At 36.9% G+C, this 20148-nt stretch overlaps 1 protein-coding gene across 3 annotated transcripts in view; it reads left to right on the top strand.

Moving 5' to 3' along the window:
• ylpm1 (YLP motif containing 1) overlaps positions 1–20148 on the top strand; it is a 30191-nt gene that overhangs the window by 8266 nt on the left and 1777 nt on the right. The window contains exons 10-21 of one of the 3 annotated variants that reach the window (XM_082146657.1): positions 124–281; positions 1870–2024; positions 2116–2178; positions 2631–2750; positions 2851–3027; positions 3157–3240; positions 3345–3428; positions 3537–3617; positions 9976–10027; positions 11314–11438; positions 11707–11887; positions 12890–15756. In XM_082146657.1, coding sequence (XP_082002783.1) covers positions 124–281; positions 1870–2024; positions 2116–2178; positions 2631–2750; positions 2851–3027; positions 3157–3240; positions 3345–3428; positions 3537–3617; positions 9976–10027; positions 11314–11438; positions 11707–11853 — 1246 coding nt within the window. In that variant the 3' untranslated portion in view covers positions 11854–11887; positions 12890–15756. Of the gene's footprint in view, positions 1–123; positions 282–1869; positions 2025–2115; positions 2179–2630; positions 2751–2850; positions 3028–3156; positions 3241–3344; positions 3429–3536; positions 3618–9975; positions 10028–11313; positions 11439–11706; positions 11888–12889; positions 15757–20148 lie in introns of those variants that run through there. The other 2 variants (XM_082146658.1, XM_082146659.1) reach the window with 2 other exon arrangements.

Here is a 20148-nt window from a genome sequence, read left to right as displayed (position 1 = left end):
GTATTTTACACCCATATTGGTTCATGAATATTAAAACACTTAATTATCTACATCAAAATATCTGTGAAGAGCACTAGTTTGTCACAGACTGAAAAAATATTTTTTTCGTATGTCTGGTTTCAGACCTCCACTTGGGCCTCGTCCAGGACACAGAGACAGAGAAAGAGATCACCCAAGCCGCTCGAGCAGGGACCGAGAGGTTTATAGCCGATCAAGCTATGAGAGGTCTTCCTATGAAAGGAGTCTTGAGCATTATGACCATGGATCCTCAAGCTATGGAAGTAAGTGATTTATATATAAAAAAAACATCTCTTAACCTTAAATGTTAAAATGCTTTCTCCAATTCCATCTTTAATGCAAAGACGAGTAAAATACAATTGTAGGTCTATTCCCCTTGTAAAGTGTAAACACAATGGCTTACCTGATCAACCCAACTCAGCAACATTGGCTCAGCTAATGTTGTGACTTTGGGATGAGAATTGGGATCAGTGTTTGGGGAAACCTCTTTGAAAATTCTCTCAGAAATGACACATTTCACTTTAACTGAAAGTGTAACTTTGGCGATTTTCAACCCACGTTGTATTGTTACTCATTCTACGTGTTACCTGGGCCGAGAAATTCACGTTTATTTGTCAGAAAAAGTAAAAAATGCATATGCATTTTTCTATCCCTGCCCACAGACAGTCAGATCGACAGAGGAATAATAAAAGAGCGGTTAATGTAAGGGTATGTTTAGCACTGATAATTGTCTGTCTACGCTTAAAAAAGCATTATGGTAAAATTGGCAAAACTCCATGGCAACAGCTTTCTTACCTGTATGCGACAGCGTTTTGCTTAGGGAAGTTGGGCGGAACTGATGGAACAGCAGTTGCTTTCAGTTTCCCCCCTACGTTTGGCCTAAACCACTGTTTGTGGTCATCCAGTTTGACATGGTGTCTAGAAACATGGAGGTTTTTTCAAATTGTCCCTCACTGCATTCTCTCCGTATTTACGATTCTTTGCCGCCTTAAGCCGCTGCCTACAACATGTTAGATCCTTCACTGGAAACCAAAAGTAACTCACTCCCGCTAAACTTTTAATCTTTGAGTTCTTGCACCTGGGAACAATACAAGTTGACACCATTATGCCTAAAAGCAATATGCCCAGTGCATTATGGCTGTTGAAGTTTCCCTACCTATTTAGTAAACGGGAAAACAGCTTTTCTCTAGTCAGGTAGTCGATTTAAAAAAAAAAATTGTCCTTTCTACTGCACGTTTTTTTTTAATATACCCCTTTAAAATGGTCCTGGTGTGCAAGCCAGTCAAAAGTGAAGTCACTATCAGGCCTCTAAACAGGTTCAAGGGATGAAAACAAAAAACGGAAATTAATGAAATTTGAACAGGAAACTAAATCATGTTTAAATGCTCTGAAACAGAAACGCTTAATTGAAATTACCATTAACTGGTTAATAACCTTATTTTATCGTTCTGTTAAGATTTTAATTTGGCAGTCAACCAATCATGAATTCTGCACTGCAAACAGTCTCCAAAATGCGTGCAGCACTTCATTCAAGATTCAGGCTACTGAAGTCACAAGCTCTTAGTATAAAGTTCAATTCAAGCTCTGGTATAAAGTATAGGCAAAAAATTTAAATAAAAAGGTTATTAACATGTATTTGTTTCTAATCAAACGGTTTCCGGAAAGATAATGTTACAAAAGGAACGCATGACCAGAAACGCTAAAATATTGAATCTGCTCTGAGTGAACCCACTGATTTTATTTTACCCTTTTTTTTCCAGTTTTTAAGCCCTGGTCAATATATCATGAATAACTAAGTAATCGAGCCTGAAAAGTTGCGACCTGTGTAAGATGCCTATATTTCTTACCCAGGTGATCGGAGGAGCTATCCAGATGAGCGCCCCCCACCCTCCACATCACTGCCCCCTCCTGCACCTGTTGCCCCTCCTCGTGTGGAGAAGAAACCAGAGACAAAGAATGCTGAGGACATCCTCAAACTCCCAGGTCGATCAACACGACCTGACAGGGTATGCCATAATTATTTTGTTGATATTATTATAATAATTATGCTCTACTTTTGAATATCATGCTTTACCCACAGTATTTTTTTCTTTTCAGATTGTAGTCATCATGCGTGGATTACCTGGAAGTGGCAAAAGTCATGTGGCAAAACTTATTAGGGTAACACACATGATATTTTAATGTTTATTATTATTATTTTTCCCAAAAAATCTGAAAGTACGCTTGGTCTACTCTGGCCTGTTATGGAATTTGACAAGTCCCTCAGGGTGAATGTTGAGTTGCCTTCAAATGACTATATACTAAACTGGAGGCTGTTATTAAGCTAGCTCATAAATATACAGAAAACTAGCCGCAGTAGGAAACAATTTATGCTAATGTTGTCTCTACTGCCCCTGCTGACAATGAGACTGCAGTGTATATTTGCTCTTCATTATGATTTCATCAAGCTTGCATAGCTAGAAGTGCTTGAGATTAGATATTTTGGGCCAAAGAGAATTCACATAGCCAAAGGAAAGAACAAAATAACACTTTTGCTAATGTAATTTCCTTTTTTGTAAATGACTTTGTCATTTCAATTCATCCATGAAGTAATTATGCTTTTCCTGATGTAGGACAAAGAGGTTGAATGTGGTGGTGCACCACCCAGAGTGCTTGGTCTGGACGATTATTTTATGACTGAAGTGGAAAAAGTTGAGAAGGACCCTGATACTGGGAAGCGCGTCAAGAACAAGGTTTGAACTAATTCTTTGTGTTCATTATTTATTTTAAATGAAAAACCTCTATTAATTTTCTCTAACTGTTCATGTAAATCTTCCTGGCCATCTTCATCAGGTGCTCGAATATGAATATGAACCGGAAATGGAAGATACATATCGAAACAGCATGTTGAAGACATTTAAGAAAACACTGGATGATGGATTTTTTCCCTTCATAATCCTGGATGCCATTAATGATAAAGTGAAATACTTTGACCAGTTCTGGAGTGCTGCTAAGACAAAAGGTTTTGAGGTGAGCTTCATCTTTATTTAATGTAAATTTAAGTAGTTCCTTGCTAGGAATGAATTGAAACGCTAGCCATCTATGTAGAGCAGCAGTATCTACTTTAGATCTACGTTCAATCTCACTTTTTATTCTCAGGTGTACTTGGCTGAAATCACCACTGATCACCAAACATGTACAAAGAGAAACATACATGGGCGAATACTAAAGGATATTACGAAGGTATTTTTCTTTAACTTAATTTGCGTTTTGATTAATACCACCAGAACTACATGATTTTTCATGAGCCTGACTAATAATATGCACAAATAATATTTTGTGCACAGCTGGCCAGTGGCTGGGAGTCTGCACCACCCCATATGATACGACTAGATATCAGGTCTCTACTGCAGGATGCGGCAATTGAAGATGTAAGTTTGTTGATGACTTGTGCCATTATTATGTTCATTTAAGATATTGTAAATGAGTTTTACCTTATTCTTTTCTTCTCATAGTAACATAAACTTCTTTTTTAATAGGTGGAGATGGAAGACTTCAACCCATCTGAAGAAGAACCAAAGGCTGAAGTGAAAAAGGAGGATGACGACGAGACGGATCTGGTAGGACCTCATGTTGCATGCATGCTTCTTTTATCCAATAATTTAAACTGTGACTTTATAGTTACTTGACCCAGTTTCTCACCTAAACACGGTAAGTACTCTTATTATTGATCAATGTTTCAGGATACTCTTTCCCAATCCAAGTTGACAAAGATGAAACAAATAAAAAAGAATATTCCTGAGACATGGCATCTCCTGGGGTTTTTGAAATAATTTCAATCCATATTCTAAATATGGATTATTAAATGCTTTCTCGAGCAAATATATTGGCAACGGCACATATGATGTTGTCTCACTAAAGGCAGTTACTTGACCTAACTTGAAAGTGTTTGAAAAATTAACAAACTTTGATGTCGTAAAGTATTGTAATTTATAATGGTATTTATAATTGTCTTTCTCTGTTTATCCTCCCAAATCTTCACATTTACTTTATCCTTATTTAAAGATCCACAACATTTTAGCTAATTTAAAATAATATTTTAATTACGAAACTGTCCATTGAGACTTGTAATTGGTAATGTATATATTTTTTAAATGTCACTGGCAGAACTGATCTCTTGAGTAAAATGTAAGCTAAGCTTTTAAAACTTTGCAATGTTAGCTGAAACAACATGTTTCAAATGCATTGCTCTTCTGTCATCACTAGGTTTAAACTAGGAGCAGAGTCGTTCTTTTAACTAAGACCTGTAACTCCTTCAGCAGAATCATTAGTTACAGTGTGTCAAATTTAGAGGTAAAGCACAACTTTATTAGTATGGTATGAAGTGAATCTGTTTATTTCGCTTTTGATAAGTCTCCACTTTCAACTCAAGCATTGCTATGGCTACTCTTGAGTGGAAGATTTAAGCATCTTCAAGCAAATACAAGTCAGCTAGTAAAACTTCAGACTTTTGATGGCTTTTTTAGAGCATTTTTGTGCTATGGCTTCCAAATGGATGCAAGAATTTCCCATGATGTAGCTGTTTTGTGTAATAAATCTTATTTTATCAAGCCAAATATTTAACAGTCTCACAATTAGTATGCTCTTCACACAGAAACACACCTGTATTGTATGTCCTGCTTGATGTTGTAGTTTAACTCCTAATACAGACCTTTTGTTGTGGGACTTGAAATTCAATGCAAGGCTGAATGCATCTCAGTTTCGTCTTGTAGGAAGCTCTACATTACTCTGCACTATTGTCTTTGGGGCTTATTTTAAAACGGGTCTCACAATAGAGCCATTAATTCTGTCAAGCTACTTTTAGAAGGAAACTTTTTTTTTTCTTTTTTTTTGGTAGATGTGTGAAGACCTAAACCTAAATCACAAGCTTGCCATTCAAGTTGGTCTTTATTATGTTGATAAAAGCTTAAACTAGGTTTGTTCTAACAAGCTGGAATAACAGTACATTTTTTGTAATTTTGGATATTGTAAGAACATTGTAAGAAAGCAAGGAAGCTATTACATTAGGAATTATGAGGAATTAACATGCACGCTAAAGAGATTATGGTTTTTCCTTTCATTGAAAATTGGAGATGGGGGGGGGGCTTAAGGAACAGTTGACCTGAATGATGGCTTACCAAATGAGGGCAATTAAGCTTTTCTACATTTGAAAAAAAATAACTATTTCAGTCTGTTTTATGCTGGGTTCAGACTACACGATATCATTCGTAAAATACAACGGGCGTCAAGACGCAAGAATCGATCGATTCATCTCGTTAAGTGTGTCACTGTGGACAACAACTGACGCCACGTCTGTGATGCTTCACGACAGAAAGATTAGCATGTTTCATTTTTTTCAGTCCTCCACTGAAAAAAGGGTGGAGGTTTGGGGCAGTCGTGGCCTAATGGTTAGAGAGTCAGACTGGTAACCTGAAGGTTGTGAGTTCGATTCTCAGTAGCGGCAGGAAATGACTGAGGTGCCCTTGAGCAAGGCACATAACACCCAATCACTCTCTGGTGTGTGTTCACGTGTGTGTGAGCACTAACTTGAATGGGTTAAATGCTGAGGACACATCTTGAGTATGGGTTACAATACATGGCCTTCACGTTACTCACTCTGTGAGTTCCGTCACATCTGTGGCATTGACCAATAGCAGCACAGAAGCTCTTCCGTACACAGCTTTCAAACATGGCGAGACGGAAGATGGTTTTGGTGCTGCTAGGTGGAATTATGCATTGGTGGAAAGGTTTGTGGAACTATGGCAACAATACTCCTGCTCGAGGGACTGCCACGACAGAGTGAAAAACAGATTAATGCTGGCGAACGATAGCAGAGGCGCCTCAGCAACCCGGTGAGTACTGGAACTAGCATGAAGCTGACTGGCTGCTTCTGTAGCTTTTGTTTTTAAGTTCTTGTTTCCGGAAGTCAGTCGCTAGTTCTGCCTTCTCAATGACATCACATATGTTGTTAAAGATGGCAAGCGATGATTGGTCTGGAAGCAACGTGTAGTCCGACATGTTTCTTGTCCACGACACGAATTTAGGAGTCAAAATCACATAATCTGACAGTGATTATCGTAACAGATACAAATATTGTGTAGTCTGAACCTGGCATTAAACAGTTTTAAACAGACTAATGACATGGTGTATTTTAGTTTCAGTAAAGGATTCTTTTATATTGAAAAGCAAACTCAAATTCAAGTGTTGTTTTAGATAAAGTTGGTCCATATGCTTATGGTTACTTGCAAGACAAAATTCATAAATAGTAAATTTTTTTGTCTGTAATTTTTGTACATCCAGCTTTGTGGCCCCTTTTGCTCGGTGAAGTATTGTTAAAATTAAGTTGACAATCTTTGTAAAATTGCTTTTTATGCAGTGTAAAGCTGAAATTTCAGAGTATGAGTTAAAGAGTAGCACTGAATGAAGAAAAAGCCTAAGCACAAATCATTGCAGATACCAAAGGCCATTTACCTTTTCCATACTCCAAGATTCCAACTTAATACATGTATTTTGGCTTGAAACAAAGTAAAGCGTAAAGAAAAGTAAAAGAAGAAGAAATTGATGTATCCTTGTTTTGGTCTCAACATTTAATCAATTCATCCCTCTTTGCTGGTGTCAGTAGCAGTCATGGAAAGCTTAAAAAAAGGCTATATTTCAGGACCATTTTCAGTACACATTATTTTCAACTACTAACCATGATTATATGCATTCTAAATATTCATATATTTCTAATGAACAGCTGGGGATGTAAGAGACCGTTCAGATCTTTGTAAAACAAAAAAAACTCTTCCAACCTGGCTGTTCAGTCCCATACCTTGTAATACTTATTCAGATCTTTAAAATTGTCGAAGAGCAGCATCTATGTTTTTGCAAATTGTGCAGCAATATTTCATTTGAATTCTATATTTATTGGAACTGGGGCAGTTATGTCCTATGAACTAGGCATGTGCACCATGAATAATTAATGATTGGAAGAGATCATTTCAATGGTGATCATTGTAAAATTAAACTTAAGCGTTCACTTATTCAACATTAGCCAATATAGCCAAATTTATTCAAAATCAACTGAATCAATTGGCAGTGCAGGACCAATAAGTACAAACCCAATAGCATAAACAGAAATGAATGCACTTCTCATGGATGAAAAGTACTTTTACACATAACAGGCAGCAAAATCGTTAAAAAAGAAGCCCTGACATATTGTCAAGTAAGTTTAATTTCATAACGTTGGCCATTTAAGCTGGTATCAAATTTCATATTTCCCTAATAACCAATTGTATAACAAGTCTTTGATCAAGGTCATTTTTATATGCCAGTTTAACATGACGAAGAAGAAAATGGAAAAGTGTTGACAGCATACTCTTATCTTGCTCGTCTACTGAATGGGAAAAATGAATGCATGCAACGTCTGAGGATTTTTTCCTGCTCTAGGATACATTTTAAAAACAATACATTATTTAGAAATGTGTAACATGGCAGAATTTTTTTAATGCAGCCTTTGTAAAAAAATATAAAGCGCATAAATGTGCAAAAAACATGAATGTAAACGTCTAGTTTTTCCAATGTCGACTAGAGCGGTCTAGTCGAGTAGTTTTACACATCCCTATTATAAAATATAGCTATGACACAATTATGACCTGCGCAGGGATTTTTATGATCCATCACACAAACATCATTTGACGCATCAATGTTCCAGGGTGTTTTGAGTGTTCACACTCTTACCAAAGAGTGCATATTTACAGCATCAAACTTTGTCATGATTAGTTGCAAGTTGCAACACCAATTATTGTTTTTGATTTATGTATATGTTTGTGTATCTTTGAGAAATGATACCAAACAGTTCTAAATCTATGTAAGATTAAGATTTTATAATCAGCTAGTTTATTTGTCTATAGACTTGGTACTCTGTAGCAAAGTGCTTTTGGACTGAAGCAAGCATGCGATCTGTACTTGTGGCTGTGTAATTTGTTGTTGTAAAAACTTGAAAATATAGAATTTTATTAAATTCTACACACATTAGAAAAAATAATGCATTGAGGCAAAATGTGTGTTCATTATAAAACATTAGAATCTCTTATCCAGAAAACTAACGTATTGTCCAAAAAAAATAATAAATGTTTTATTTATTATTACAGTGTAGATCAGGGATTGGCAACGTCGGTCCTAGAGTGCTGCTGTCATCCAGAGTTTTGCTCCAACCCTAATCAAACACACCTGAACAAGCTAATCAATGTCTTCAGGATTAAAGACATTTAAAAGACATTACTAGAGAGTTAAAGGCAGGTGAGGTGTTTTTTTGGGGGGAAGGGGGGTTGGAGCTAAAGGACAGCGGCACTCCAGGACCTACGTTGCCTATCCTTGGTTTAGATGGTGTCAGTTTGGATGACTTTAACCAGTGGTTCTCAAAGTGTGTGGGGCGCTCTGCCTTTAAAAAGCGGCACCGAACGCCAATTCCACTGAATCGTTCTTCTTCAGACTGATTTTAAAAAAAAGTTTAAAGTAGGACGTGGCCAAAAAGGTTTGAGAACCAATGCCTTATTACCAAAGATTTGTTTTCATTCTTGATATTTGTGTAAAAAGCCAGTATTAACTCTTTCCCCGCCATTGACGGAATTTTCCAGCAATCTGTGTTTTCACTGTTAAATGTTGGGGGGTGCTATTACACACCTTCTGAAAGAGTACTGAAACTCCTGATTAAAAAGCATGCGAGGAAGATGCAAAAACAAGCTATGTCATATGTAATCATGCATATGTAAAATACCGCAATCACCAACATTAAACAGCATATAAATCAAACCTACCGAATGAAATGTCGACCCGGGACGAGCTATAGGACTGTGGAAGCATTAGGGGTGTTGATGGACTCGATCTGCTCCATCTGGCTTTTGATCATCATTCTGAATCTGATCCAGACATAGTCTTTGACAAAAACGTGATTTTTCTCAGCCTTTTTGCTCAAAATGCTTTTTGTATTTATTTTTTTATTATTATTTTTTTATACAAAAGTTAACCACATTCAAGTGTTGATTAAAAAAGAATGCATGAAACTAGAATAAAACGGGGTTTGTTCTTTCTTTTGATAAATGCATGTTCAGATATTCATACAACAAAATATTCTGGGGGGCATGAAACTTTTGTGAAAATGACCAAAAACGCTGGCGGTGGCTGGCAACCAAAAAATAAATAAAAATGCTGGCGGGTAAAGAGTTGACACGTAGACATTTCATTTTAATTATGATATGGGTATTTACACTTTAACTTTTCAGATTTTAATTGGGTGAAGTCAGTTTTACGGATTGGTACTGTACCCCTATAATTGAATTGAGATTCTCAATTAAAAAATTACAGAACTTCCTACTTTTCTATTTATATATTTGGCAGATGAAAGAAAAGCTTCCATTACGTTAGTGTTTCTCAATCCAGAAATCCAGTGTTGTGGTGCTTTCTCTTGGGAAGGATTGAGAAATACTTCTGAAGGGTGCAGAGAATAATCATTCTACATTTAAAAGTGGACTCCTTTGTCAGTCTTGAGTAATTCTTGTGTGTTGTGCTGTTGGCTTTTTGTCTTATCCCATAATGACCGATCTCTGCTGCAAAAATGTGTCTTGGCTTTGTGATTTACAATGAAATGAATGTGTAAAGCAGTCAACTATGTAGAAATATATAAAAACCTCAGTAGTATTAAAATATGCATGCTCTTCTGTATTCAGTAGACATTTCCTCATTCTGAATAAGGACTGTTATCAATTGCTGAGAGCTCATTGATGCCTTTGTGACTTATTAATGATCTCTTTTTCAAGCTTATTCTCTCATCATCCAAAGCATCATCATTGCTCCCCAGCCCCTATTCTATCCCTGTCCACCCTCTGTCACACTGTCTGTCCCCTCTGTCTCTCATCCCCTGACGATTAACAGTTGGAGTGTCTCTCTGTAATATAGGGATACCTTCCGAAAAGCAAATGGGAGATGGACACTTCAGAAGCAAAGCTTGGTGGGTATTTATTTATTTGTAGTTAGATAATCAAAGCAGTTTGTCTGTACTGTATTTAGTCTTTTTTATATATAATTGATTGAAATATTTGGTGTCTTCTGGGTAATTTCAGACTTTTCCCCTGGGTTAATTAAGGTTTCAAGATTTCACATTGTACGTTTGCAACATTGCACGTTTGTAAATTTATCCCTGGATTTACAAATTTAAAAAAATTCAAATCATTCTATTTGCATTTACTGAGGTCAGTAACAAAAATTGGACAAACACTGCATCTGAACTGTTTTATTAACTGGTTGTCCATCTGTTAGAATATTGTCGAAGATCTGCTCTGGCTGCTTTAAGTCACCTGAAACATTAATTTTGCTCTCAAACAGTTAAACAAACTGCATCTGGATGGATGGATGCATGCGTTTTCACACCTGGCTCTTTTGAAGCACTTGTTTCGGAACATGCTGCGTAAACTCGTGTTTAAAAAATCCCCCCTTAGTTCGATTAGGCATATATAGAAATCTACAGTCGGGTTCGAATCCACCACACACCAAAAACAATCGGCCGAGGATCACCTGAACAAAGTGGTCTTGAGCGGTTTGCTTGTGATGAGAAAGCAATCCAACCCAACGGACCATTACACATGTTGCTTGGAAAGCAGCACTGTTTGTTTTGCTAATGCCTCTCAAAATGAATTGTGGGTTAAACTGGAGCAAAGACAAAGTAAAATACCCTTTTGAAATTTGTTCTAATGAACATATTTCACAACTAATGTCCAAAACAGCCTTTATTCTTGCTCAAAATGATAAAGTAATATAGCGACAGCTACAAAGAAAGCCACAATAAGCCTGTGGAGCTGTTGTCTATCCCATCCTGATGGATGATCAGAATCCTGGAACACAACGGGTGCACTGACCAATGAGAGGACAGTTTTTTTGCACATGACTTTTGGTCCATTTAGAAATGTTGCCTTGTGAAAACGAACCAAACCAAGAAGAAAATGCAACCATTTTAATCCCTGTTTCGAACAATCTACAGGTCTGAAAACGCTTTTCATGAGCGCTAGATGGTTTAAAAAATGCTGACCCAGCCCTGTTTGAAAAGCCCTCGTAACTACTTAATCCTAATGAACTGTGCATAGGATAAACACATTTTGTTATAATCTACGGCTGTGCAAAGACATAATAGCTTTTTTCATATTACTATGTTATTTATCATGTTTTAGTTGCTTTGACACAAATAAGTGTTCATCAGATGTAGAATTGATGATGACTTTAGATGCTACTTTGTCCTTCCAGACAAGTTGGATGGTCTGGCAGGAGGAGGCAAGAGAAAACGAGACACTGATTTGTCCGGCATGGAAGACTTCCTTCAGCTGCCCGATGACTATGCCAGTCGCATGTCTGAACCTGGCAAAAAGAGGGTAATGTGGTGCACATATTATGTTATGTATTTGCTTTCACTCACTGTTTGTGGTCATCTATTGTTCAGTTTTTCATTTTGAATGTTCTTGAGAATTGCAGATTGAGAGCCCTGTTTTGAAAATGATTGAATTGTTGGTCTGTATTTTTTTTTTTACTGAACAAAGACTCTCACCAGTTGCTGACCATCTGATTTGAATTTGCATTGCTTTTCTTGGGGAGGGTCATGATTTAAACATTTTGCACTCATTAAACATGCTGATCTTCCAGGTGCGCTGGGCTGATCTCGAAGAGAAGAAGGATGCCGACAGAAAACGTGCGATTGGTTTTGTAGTCGGTCAGACAGACTGGGAGAAAATCACGGATGAGAGCGGCCAGCTTGCTCAGAGAGCGCTCAACCGCACCAAGTATTTTTAGGAGATTTTGTAATGACAATTGTACAGCGTTTAAGGTGAGTTGCTTGTAATTCAGCTCTTTTGAGTAGCTAAGACTGATAGTATTGCTCTATGTGGATAGAAAGCTAGAGACATGAGTTTTGTTTCCTGTTTTGTTAAATGTTCCCATTTTTCTAAACTTAGAACATGTTTTCCATCAGGTTACTCATTTGCATCAAATGCTGCTTAAAGGGATAGTTCACCCAAAAATGGAAATTCTGTCATTTACTCACCCTCATGTCGTTCCAAACCCGTAAGACTTTCGTTCATCTTCGGAACACAAATAAAGATGTTTTTGATGAAATCTGAGAGATTTTTGTCCCTCCATTGACAGCTATGCAACTACCACTTTGATGCTACAAAAAAGTTAATGAAGAGATCGTAAAATTAATCCATATGAATTGAGCGGTTTACTCCAAATTTTCTGAAGAGACTCACTTTATATGATGAACAGATTTAATTTAGGCTTTTATTCACATATAAACATTGATCAGCAAACATGAACCGAAACTGTTTGACGCGTTAGAACAAAACTCTTGCAGAAGGTTCTCGCACGTCAAGTGAACATGCTTGAGCTACCGTTTATCGTAACTGATGTGTGCATTGATGAATGTTTATGTGCATAAAAGCTTAAATTCAATCTGTTCATCATATAAAGCTATCGTGTCTCTTAATTTTTTTTTTTTAACTCTTTATGAACTGTTTGAACATCAAAATGGTAGTTGTAAAACTGTCTATGGAGAGACAGAAATCCCTCAGAATTCATAATTTGTGTACCGAACATAAGCGAAAGTCATACGGGTTTGGATCGACATGAGGGTGTGTAATTGGTGAAAGAACTTTCATTTTTGGGTGAACTAACCCTTTAAGTCTAAGATCATTCTGAGCATAAAATCCAACAAAAACAGCTTTTGGAGTTTCTGAAGTTTTATTTTGGATTGACGTGTTCCATAGTTGTGTTCTTAGTTTTAAAAATTCTCTCTTCATGTCTTTTTAACTTGTCTTTTTTCCTGTTGCAGGTTACCATGAAATTCTTCATTTCCAATGTGTACTGCCTGATGAAGAAAGAGCATTGACTCTTCAGTCGTTGGTCGATCCTGTTAGTACACTTAATGGCCTTGGTATAATATCTGGTGTAATGTAAATGCCTTTTTGTTTTATCCACAATCTTATTTTAATAGGTTAAACATTGTGTGATGTTTTGTAGCAGTGGTACATTTGACTGTTGGTGACTATCCTTACTTTTTGTTAGTTTTATTCCTTAGATCTAATGTATTTGGCTCTGAAATATTACTGTAGTTCGCACACATGTACACACCCAATAAAGCTTACAAAACAGTCTCATAAAGAACCCTCATACAGTCATTTTTCACTAAGTTGCTGTTAAAAAACTGTCTGTTAAGCTGAATTGTGAAACTTTGGTTGGTGGAAGCTGTAATTAAAGATTCAAAAGAAACTGTTCAGATTGATGCAAGGAACATGACCAATACATTTTACTTACAAAGTAGTTTACTGGCTTCTCATGTGGCAACAGATATTGATTGACAGGTCTATTCCATTGGTTGTTTTTTGGCCTGCTCCTTGCTATTTGGTTTGCTACATAAGTTGCCAGGAAACATGGGCAGGAATTTTGCACAAAATACTTGACATACAGAGTTTGTCTAGACCTAAAGCTTTGTGTTTACGTCTGAATTATACATTATATATTTGACCTTGTATAAATGCACCCTAAAAGCCTTTTCTATCTAAATATTGCAATGATGCAGTTCAAACATGACCTCCATGCTTGATTTTCAATAGACAATCTGCCCTGGTTATGCTAAGAACCAGGAATTAGCTTTATTAATTACCAAGTCCATATCTGCTGCAACATTGGCTGTTTATGAGAGTATATGTTATGATGTCAGTCGCATTGGCTGAATATACACTCATCAGCCACTTTATTAGGTAGACCTTGCTAGTACTGGGTTGAACCCCCTTTTGCCTTCAGAACTGCCTTAATTCTTCGCGTCATAATTCAGCAAGCTGCTGGAAACATTCCTCAGAGTTTTTGATCCATATTGACATGAGAGCATCACACAGTTGCTGCAGATTTGTTGGCTGCACATCCATGATGTGAATCTCTCATTCCTCCACATCCCAAAGGAGCTTTATTGGACTGAGATCTGTGGAGGCCATTTGAGTTTAGTGAACTCGTTGACATTGACAAGACCAGTTTGAGATGATTTGAGCTTGGTGACGTGCATTATCCTGCTGGACGTAGCCATTGAAGGATTGGTAAACTGTGGTCATAGAGGGATGGTTATGGTCAGCAACAATACTCAGGTAGACTCTGGTGTTTAAATGATGATCAACTGGTACTAAGAGCTCAAAGTGTGGCAAGAAAATCTTCACACCATTACACCACCACCAGCCTGAATTTTTGATGCAAGGCAGGATGGATCTATGATTTCATGTTTTTGCCAAATTCTGACCCGACCATCTGAATGTCACAGCAGAAATCAAGACTCATCAGACCAGGCAACGTTTTTCCGATCTTCTGTTGTCCAGTTTTGGGGAGTCCATGTGAATTGTAGCCTCAGTTTCTGTTCTTATAGCTGACAGGAGTGTCACTGGTGTGTCTTCTGATGCTGTAGCTCTGCTTCAAGTGTTGTGTGTTCAGAGATGCTCTTCTGCAGACTGAGTGATATTATTTGAGTTACTGTTGCCTTTCTATCAGCTCAAACCAGTCTGGCCGTTCACCTCTGACCTCTGGCATCAACAAGGCATTTTCACCAGCAGAACTGCTGCTCACTGGATGTTTACTCTTTTTCTGACCATTCTCTGTAAACCCGAGAGATGGTTGTGCATGAGAATCTGCAGATCAGCAGTTTCTGAAATACTCGGACCAGCCCGTCTGGCACCAACAACCATGAGACATTCAAAGTCACTTAAATCTCCTTTCTTCCCCATTCTGATGCTCAGTTTGAACTTCAGCAGATCATCTTAATATGTCCACATGTCTAAATGCATTGAGTTGCTGCCATGTGATTGGCTGATTAGATATGTGTTAATGAGCAGTTGAATAGGTGTACCTAATAAAGTGGCCGGTGAGTGTATAAGTAATGCATTTACAATTTTTTTGCAGTAATATTGGGTTATTTAATGAATGCACACTGGGTATTATTACACTTGTATTGACAAGTGATCCACCCTACAGTGATGTTCATTAAATGCTCATAAAATATTCTACAAGAATCAACAGATAAATATTCAGATGCAAATATGAATGAGATGGCATTAAAGGTAAGTGTGAACATGCTTCTCAATCAATGATAAATATACAACATATGCATCTAATATTCTTTTTGTAAGTGTTTCTTCATTATTTATTGGGTGCATCTTTAATTTGATATTTCATGTACCGCCATTTTATGGCAGTCAGTGGAAGTTAACAATTACACATATATATTTTTGTTTGTGAGGATTTGCAGATGTTTACTCAAGTTGTTTACTCAAATCTCATGTACAGTTTCTGTACAAGATTGTAAGTGAAACGAATTTAAGTCTGTGTAACATAAAGGTAAAACAATTTTTAAGACCTGGAATATTACTCAGTATTTTTGTAGGACCACTTTGTTGCTCTATTGTACATGTGTTGTCTTTGGAACTTGATAGTTTTCACTTTTCCATAAAATTAACAGATAGCAGACAGACACTATCAACTCTGCATACTGCTTCTAAATTAATAGTCCATGTACTTGTGATTATTGATAACATGACATGAATAAAAAAAAAAAAAGGTGATGATATAGGTCATCAGTAATGAGAATTATAATGTAAAAAAAGACTACAGTATTAATTTTTAACAACTTGAATGTGCAGACATGTTACAAAACAAATGTATGCATTCATATACACAGACATGAGACAGTTTCAAAAGAAAACATCTCTTGTTGACTTGCGTTTAATAGTGAATAATTGTAAAATGATTTTATATGGAGGACAGTAACCAATGCCAGTAATACTTAAAATAGTGTTGATATAATGTGTAGGTCTGGATCAGACATATAAACAAACTTAACAATGACATATTTCTATGATTTGTTAAATGGCACAAATGAATCGGCACAATGTGAATTGTCCGTTTTTCCTGGTTTGAATTCAATGTAGGGCTGGATCTTGCTTGTATTCAAGAGCAGTACATTGCTGTGATGATTTATTATTCATTTCTGTTTCACTAACATTCCTAGATTTTGAGAGTTGTAGATTTTGCTAAAAAACCAATGCATAAAAACTGCGCGTAAATTTTGGGGACCTGTAATGTTTTAGGCAACAACATAATGATGAGGGATTGTTCCCTCATGATTTTCCCATATTCCCATACGAAGTTGGTAAAACAAAGAATGTCATCACTAACACCAAATACTGGATTTGAATATTTGTCAAACCATTTTTACATTCCAAGGACCTGATCTGTTTTGAGTGGACATTGTTCTACTACTGTATATCTTCAGTGAAACATTGAATGTAGGGGTCATACTGTCTTTCAAAGGTCTTCTTACTAAACAGTTTGAAGCAACTCAAGTTTTGCTGAAAGTGTCACGCCTATTTCAAGATTCTTTATTGTCACTATATCAAGTACAGTGAAATTAGAGCAATCCTTACAGTGCAATCACATATGGCTTGTGCAAACTAATCGTCCAATTGAAACAAATATATATATATATATATATATATAGTCTAAGTAAAATTACCTAAACCTATACAAAACAAGTTCGGTCAAGGTGGTAGTGTAAATTAAGCCAGTTATTCCTTGATGTCTAAAGTACAAAAGAGTATTGATTATTGCACAGTTGTCTCACTGTATTCAGTTACATTTAAAAGTTGAGAATGGAAGAGAATATACAGATTAAACGACTGTCTCTGACAATTACCTATAAACATTTGTAACAGACTGAATTTTGTTGGAGAATTCTTGGTTACCCTGTCACCATGGATAATAATCAGCGTAATCAGTGATATGTGACTTTGCAAGGACAAATTGTGGATCTGATCTAAGCAGGGCAATGACTTTTCAAAGAATCTCTCTGTCAACCTTCATTTTAAAGGTTAACTCAGCAGAGAATTGAGTCGTTGGGGCTGATAACACTCACTCTGTAGGTTAGAGAGATAGCCACATCAGAGGCAGTATATAACAGAGACAGGCCAATCTTGATTTTTAGGAAAAAGGCATGAAAGTCCACCCCTAAACCTAACCATGAATGGAGCGGAAGCTGACTGTTTGAAAACATACAAATAAGATTATACGAATTTGGCACTAATAGGGGCTCTCGCACTTGAGGAACCTTTTCATAGTTCCTAGATCTATTGGCGGATGTACCTGGTTTTTAGCGTGTTCGCACTGCAGGAACTAGGAAATATTTTAGTTCTAGGAAGTCCTTTTGGGGGAGCAAATTTAGCTCCTTCAGAGTAGGGTCTAAACCAGCACTATAGGAACTACCAGTGACGTTAGTGTACGCTGATTGGCCGAACGCACAACACGAACCCGTCATTTAAAAAAAAAAGAAAGCTGTGTCAACACAGCTTATAGCCTATATATTTTCTCCACGAACATGGAACAGTGATCGATGGACCTCTTAACCTTTGCGCTAAAGAGAAAATCCAACGCAACTTTAAGGAGACCAAGCGAAACATGATTATTTATGCTCAGCTCGCGACATTGGGCATCAACCACATGGAAAACGCTAATACTTTTTCATATACTGTCTACTTTCTTTGTATAACCGTATCTAATAACTTATTAGACAGGACTGTTAAACAGATTGTAAACTAATGAACACAGAGAATGCGAGCGCTGTGTGCTCAGGCTCTGGTATTCTCAGCGCCATCAAAATAAATTTTGCTGCGCCATCAAAATAAGTCACAACAACAAGCACGGCTCATGTCACGTCAGAGTTCCTACTGGTGGTGCGAATGCAACCAGGAAAGTGTTCCTACGGGAACATTTAGTTCTTGGGGAACCACCCTGGTGACTAGTTCCCATAATTAAGTTCTTAGATCTACGAAAGCCCCTAATATGGCAAAATTGTTACGAACTGCCATGCAAGTGTGTTGGACAGGCCATGTGTATTACAATAGCTGTGTCCCAGTTCTGGGGCTATATCCTTCTAAGGCTGCATTCCACGGCCGAATACGTCACAGCGGGGCAACGGAGGCTGTCCCATTTCGAAGGCTCCTCAAAATTTGACCTTCGTTTCCTGGACCACGAAGGATACAACGAATGGAATTTTTTGCAATTTTTGAGAAAATGCCAGATAACACTTAACTTTGGGATTCAACTGACTCGAATATCTAACCATACAAATCAATTAATTTAGAAAGACATCCCAAATGTGTACTGTTGGGGGGGTACTCCAGGACCAGGATTGGGAACCACTGGGCTAGACCATCTCATTTAACAATGCTCGGTTCGACCTTCGCAGCCTTCTAAAGATGCAGCCTCAGTATGGGACACAGATGATGAATGGGGAAATTGGAATGCCCAATATGGTGACTATAGTAATCAGTGTTGGGGGTTACACATTACAAGTAATGCAAGTCATGTAATCAGATTACTTTTTTTACCCAAGTAACTTTAAAGCTGCCGTCGGCAAACATTTTTTGATCATATTCAGTGTAATCGACACTATAATCCGACAGAACAACATAAATAAGGTGGTTTTAGAAAAAAAACCCGAGCTTCTAACTCCACCTGGAGCGTGTTATTTGTTTTGCAAAAATCCAGCGCTCCCGCTTCATCAGGTCCAATCAGCGCAGGGGGGTGTGAGATCTGACTGTCAATCCCGCTCACGCACGTTACAATCACATGCACACGCCTGCAGTTCGCGCAGTAACAAAGAGTGATGGCGGAAAAGATTCCAATTGTCTTGGGATTGCCTGTTCTTTAGCAAGTCAGCATTGTCATGATGTAATTTTCCTGCTGCTCCAGAGTGATTTGTCACTTGACAATTTACATCTCAGTGATAGAAGTGAAAAACTGACCAATGCCAAATATTTATTTATTTAATTTCCATCACATACTTGCTTGGGTCCTACGCAGCTACCTTTTGAGATAAATAGAAATGACTGGATGGATGACTCTCCTGGTATTACAGACTCCCACATTCCCGTTTGCACAACCAACTGCATAAAATGTCTTCACAGATGGAAGGATTACAGAGGACAATTGGACTGCAGCTTTTCATTTGTCCTGGACATCCAGCCATCAAGCCATGTAAGGCTGTTATGTTTTTTTTTTGTGTGTGTGCTAATGTTTTGCTCCATATATGTATAAATGTATAAATGTATATATGTCCTATATACCAGCAGTGTTGGGGAATAACTAACTAAAAGTAGCTATTAACTTAAGTACATTTTTTCAGTGTTCAGTAGCTCAGCTGTGTATAGCTTTTGTAACAAGATTTCCTAAAGGTGGTAAAATAAATAGTAAAATGCTGCTGTTTAGCACAATTCTACAAATCAAGTCTTATTTTATTAAATGTGTTTATAAATATTGACTTTGATGCTGTGACCCTAACTAATATTGTTTCTGTGCCTGACAGTCTAATATTATAATACAAAAACAGTCATTTGACTGCAGTTTAAGTGATTTTAATTAACTTCATGCAACAATTTCATAGTAGTTTCCCCAATACTGTATGCAAGTTGTTCATATATTAATTACATGCACATTTTCTGTTTGTTTGGAAAAGTATATACATTTTTTTGTATCAGCTGAGGCTGCATATTAAAAAGGTATTACACAAAAACATTAATCCTTTCATTCTTTTGTTTCAAAAAGAACACCAAAAGATACTAGTTACTTTTTGACCTAAAATAAAAATAAATTAGTTGTGTTTTTCTTATTGTATTTACATTCTTATAAATTACTGTTACTCTACACCGATACAAATGAATTACTGTTGCTGCATTCTTACATTGTTCTTACCTTTTGTCAGTTACAAAATGTGTAAAAGACAAATTCTGGGAAAAAAGGATTTGTACAAGATTTCAAATCTTCACTGTTTTCAGTGGTTTCTCATTTCAATTTGCTGTACATTTTCATTTTATCCTGTATTCATGGAGAGAGAAAAAATCTCCTAAGTTTAAAATGTATACCTTACTGTATTTTCAGGCTTTAGGTTTGTGATAAGCAACTTGCATATTTTGAGCACAATTAATATTACTGGTAACATATTTCAGTTTTTTTATGGTAACTGGCACATTTTTATTTTTAATTCATGTGCACTCATAATCT

This window comes from Leuciscus leuciscus, assembly GCF_965113295.1.
Source record: "Leuciscus leuciscus genome assembly, chromosome: 19".
Lineage (NCBI taxonomy): Eukaryota > Metazoa > Chordata > Actinopteri > Cypriniformes > Leuciscidae > Leuciscus > Leuciscus leuciscus.
Note: the sequence above shows the minus strand (reverse complement) of the source record. Positions and strands in the feature narration are given on the sequence as shown.